This window comes from Neomonachus schauinslandi, chromosome 11, assembly GCF_002201575.2.
Source record: "Neomonachus schauinslandi chromosome 11, ASM220157v2, whole genome shotgun sequence".
Classification (NCBI taxonomy): Eukaryota; Metazoa; Chordata; class Mammalia; order Carnivora; family Phocidae; genus Neomonachus; species Neomonachus schauinslandi.
Window position 1 is genome coordinate 5,438,443 of NC_058413.1, and position 4,304 is coordinate 5,442,746.

Below are 4,304 nucleotides of genomic sequence, written 5' to 3' on the forward strand. Positions count from 1 at the left end.
CGGGCCGGGCGGGCCGGGCGGGCGGGACTCGCCGGGGCGGGGCGGGGCGTCGGGCCGCGCGCCCCCTTGCCTCCCGCAGCCATGGCAACCGCAGCCGGGGCCGCGCCCGCCGGGGGCTGGAGGGGGGGGCGCTGCTCAGTCGCCTTGGCAACCACGCGCGCCGGGGAAGGAGCCAGGGCCCGGGTCTCGGGGACCCCGGCCTCAGCCGGGCCTGGGTCTGCGGGGGGCGGTCTGGCGGGCGGGGCCTGCCTGCGGCTCCGCCCGCAGCCTGCAGGGGGCGCCCCAGGCCCAGCGCAGACCCCTGCTTGTGGGTCCGGAAAAGGAAGGAGGGAGTCCGGGGGCGGGGCGGTTCGGCCAGGGGCGGGGCCTGGGCCCCTGGGACGTGCGCGCGCGAGTGCGCGTGCGTGCTCAGCAGGCCGCGGTCCTGCGGCCTTTGGGCTCTCCACGTTTCCCCAGCCGGCACTCACGCGTGCCCTGGGCTTCCTGCCGCGGGCGTCCTATCCCAGGCCTCGCGGGTACCGACTGTGCCTGTGAGGGCGGCTGAGGCGGGAGACCCTGGCTCCCCTTCCCATCACCTCCGAGATGTCCCTGAATGCACCTTCCCCAGGGACCTGGGCCGGTGTCTAGTGGTCGCCTCATGACGGGCTGGGCCCAGGCTTGCGGGGAGGCGGCCCCGCCAGGTCACTGGAGTCAGGGATGGGAGCACTGGGGAATGGGGGCAGTGGGCCTGGCTGGAGTCAGGCCTCTCCCAGTGGACTGTCCACCGTAAATGGCTGCCTTCACCCACCGCACAGATCCCTTTTGCGGAGGCTGCGCTTTGCTGCCGGCGTCAGGAAAGGAAGGAGAGTTTCGAAATCAGGGCCGGCCCCTCCACCCACACCGGAACTGGAGTGCAGGCCTCAGCCGCCTGAGCTCTGTCATTACTCCAGCCTCAGCCTGGGGTCGGGTGTTGGTGGGTGGTGAGGCAGCCGCCAGGCTTGGCCAAGGCTGACCCTCTGGTCTCAGTCTCCCTATTGGTAAAATAACTAACTACATATTTTTTCTAGAAGTTTGAGCTGAGTCTCTGGGCTGGGAGGGCTTGGTTGCCATTTTCACCCTGCCCTCTCAGTGTGGGTAGGCGGCTCCTGTGCTATCTGGGATCTTTGCCACTCTGCCCTGTGGTGTCATCAGGTCACTGTGAAGTCCTTGGCTCTAGAGCGCCTCGAAGGCCTCTGAATGTCCAGAACTGGACATCTGGCCACACTGCCCCGCGGCAGCCCTCTCTAGCCTCCACCTTCCTTGGAAAGGGCTCTCCCCTCCCCCAGCTTCTTCAACCCAAATCTAAGGGCATGTTCTCCTGCCGGGCCCCTCCTGATTTCTGCAGTCTTGCACACAACTCTCCACCGGCATGAATCCTAATTCCACTGTCTCCTCAGCCCTCTTCCAGGGCCCCTTCTCCCTGTCCAACCCCCAAGTGGGGCGTCCCCCCTGCTGAAAGCCTGTTTCTACTGTCACCCCGACGCCATCCCCAGGACTGCATTTCAGCTTCCTCTGGGACATCTCTGTGCCCAGTGTCCTATGCTCTCCCATTAGCATTACCTAAAACCAGATCTGGTCACATTCACCCTCTTTCCCCCAGGCTGTACTCCCTGGCGGTCCTCTGAATGTGCCATAGACTTCCCTGTGGGCCCTCTTGGACTCCTACCTCTCCGTCGTCCCCAAGTGGGGCCCATTCCTGGTGGGCCGTGTTCTTCCTCTCCTTGCATTTCTTCCCTGGACAAGCAGTGGCCCCTAGCCTCCCTCCCTGCTTCCTATCCTTTGCCTCCCTCCCTGCATCATGGGCATGGATCAGTCCGCCCTCATCACCCAGCCTGTCCAGAGCCTTCAGGGATTCCCAGAGCCTATCCAAGTTCAGACCCCACGTCCATTCACATGTTTATCACTAAGTGCGCCCCGGGCTCTGGGCCAGGTTTAGCCTGGTTTTCAGGGCCTCCCAGGCTGGCTCCTTCCCACAGTGCTCCTAACCTAAGCCACTCCTGACTGCCTGGCCATTCCCTGCATCCGGAACATCCTCCTCAACTCCCCGCCCCAGTGCTGCGGGCCCAGCTCACAGGCCTTTCCCTCCTAAGACTCAGCCTCTACTTCCAGGGCCCCCACCCCCCAGCAGCCTTCGTGCACGGAGGCCCCCCAGCCCTGCCCAGCAGAGCCCCGCATGGAGTGGACGGCAACAGACATCCCCTAGAGGGGCCTGAAGGGCGAGGACGTGGGGGGAACGAAGTTGAGCAGAGCCTCCGGGTAAAGGCCCAATGCTGAGGCATCCCTCAGGCCTCAGGGACCCTTACAGGGCAGCAAGCCAAGAGAGGAGGCTAAAGCCAGGCAGGTCCAAGGGCCCAGAAGCTGCCGTGTGACCCCCAAGAACAGAGGTGCTTGTCGGACTGCCCAGAGGGTGTCCTCAGCACAGTGCCTGGCGAGCTGGTGTGCTCAGCCAGCCAGTCCACATGGGACAGCAAGCACGAACTGCAGGCATCTCTTCCTGCTTCCCTGGAGAGCGGGCAGAAAACCCCTTCTGCTCCCCTGGGGTGGGAGGACGAGCTGGGGCGGGGGGTGGGAGAGCAGTGGAACCCCCTGCCCCCGCCCCAAAGAGGGGCGGGGCCGGTGCAGCCTGGCCCTGGATGCCTGCCGTGGCAGTGGAGGGGACCCGGTGCTGCCGAGACCCGGCCCAGTGGTAGCTGGAAACAGTCACTGGGCACAAAAGAATCAGACACAGCCAAGTCAGGCACCATTTTTTATAAAAACGCATAGTCTCATTTTCCACTCTTTAAAATCACATTCAAAAATCGGCAAAGGAGAGTAGATGGGAGGGGAGGGTGCGCCAACCCAGCCCCGGGGGGGGGGGGCCGGGGGGGGGGGGCGGCACCCCACGGGGCGGGGGGCCGGGCACAGGGGGACGGGGGGGGGGGGGGGCGGGGGGCGGTGCCCTGTGGGCAGTGGCACGGACAGCCCGGGGGGCACACTGACCGGCCGGGAGCGGCGAGGGCTGGCCCCACCGGCCCCTCTCGCTGTGCTGCCCGGCCTGTCCAGGCTGGTCCCCCCCGGTCCTGGGCAGATGAGGCCTGGCCCAGCCCGGGGAAGGGGGGGCGGGGGGTGGCAGGGGACCTCGGGGCCAGGCGAGGCCAGTGTAACACAGCCCACAGCTGCCTTCTGTGGTCCCTGAGCCCGGGCGCTTGGTGTGGGAGGAAGGGGGTACTGCAGGGAGGGGAGCGGGACCTGCTGCCAATGCCACCCTCCTGGCCGAGCCCCTCGGGCTCCACGGACTGTGGGGATGGAGGCAGCCAGCCAGTGACACAGGGGTTCTTCCCGAGCAAGGGCACACGAGCTCAAGTCGCTGTGGCGAGGCCCTGGGGTCAGGGAGATCATGGGCCCCTCCTCCACCAGCCGGCCGGAGGACAGGACAGTGCACAGGAGGGGCTGCGGTGGGAAAATTCAAGTAGTGTCCCTGTGCTGCGGCCTCCCCCGGGGTGGGGGACGCTGGGCCACCCTCAGAGCACAGCCCAGAGCCCGAGGGGGCACAACCTGGTGTGGCATCATCCCCGGGGAAGGGCCAGGAGGGCTGGCGGGGCTGCCGCTCCCCCCCCCCACCGGCCCCGCCGCCCCTCCACGGGAAGACCCGGGAGGGGAGGCCCCTGGAGGGTCAGGGCTGAGGGCAGCTGGACAGTGGCTGGGTTGGTGGCAGCAGGAGCCAAGGCAAGCGGGGCCCCCCCCTGGGGGCTGGGCCAGGCTGGGGCCACAGGAAATCACAATAATTACAAAATAAAACCTTTTCCGCTTGGCGGGAAAACAAATAATAAAAATTCGACAAAATAAATTAGAGGTTTATAAAAGGCGGGCGGGCGGGTCAGAGGCCGTTGGCGCTGCCGCGCTGGACCAGTGGCACCTTGCTCAGCTCCACGACGGGCGAGCGCGGCTTGTTCTTCATCTTGGGCACGCGCTGCACCAGCTGCTGGGCCTCGCGGTAGGCGTCGCGCAGCTCCTTCTTCCACTGCACCAACTCAGGGTCGCTCTGCGGGCACGGGGGGTGGGGGGGTGGGGAGCATCAGGTGGGGGGCCACCCCCCCTCCAGGCTCGGTCCCCAGCCCGCGCCGCCCCCTGGCCCCCGGCCCCACTCACGTCACACTGCAGCACAAACTGTTTGCCACCGCGGATCTTGAGAAGGAGGCACTTCCGCTCCTTGATCTGCGTCTCCTCCACGGACTGGATCTCCTCCATGGTCAGCAGGCTCTGCTGCAGGGCGGTGGGGGGGGGGGGGGGGGGGGGGGGGGGGGGGG

At 66.7% G+C, this 4,304-nt stretch overlaps 1 protein-coding gene across 4 annotated transcripts in view; it reads right to left on the reverse strand.

The window, feature by feature from the left end:
* Nucleotides 1-2,919: 2,919 nt before the first annotated feature.
* GRK2 (G protein-coupled receptor kinase 2) overlaps nucleotides 2,920-4,304 on the reverse strand; it is an 18,824-nt gene continuing 17,439 nt past the window's right edge. For 3 of the 4 annotated variants that reach the window (XM_044919832.1, XM_044919833.1, XM_044919831.1), the window contains exons 20-21: nucleotides 4,147-4,260; nucleotides 2,920-4,039 (exon numbers count right to left, since the gene is read on the reverse strand). In XM_044919832.1, the coding sequence (XP_044775767.1) occupies nucleotides 3,875-4,039; nucleotides 4,147-4,260 (279 nt within the window). In that variant the 3' untranslated portion in view covers nucleotides 2,920-3,874. Of the gene's footprint in view, nucleotides 4,040-4,146; nucleotides 4,261-4,304 lie in introns of those variants that run through there. The other variant, XM_044919834.1, reaches the window with a different exon arrangement.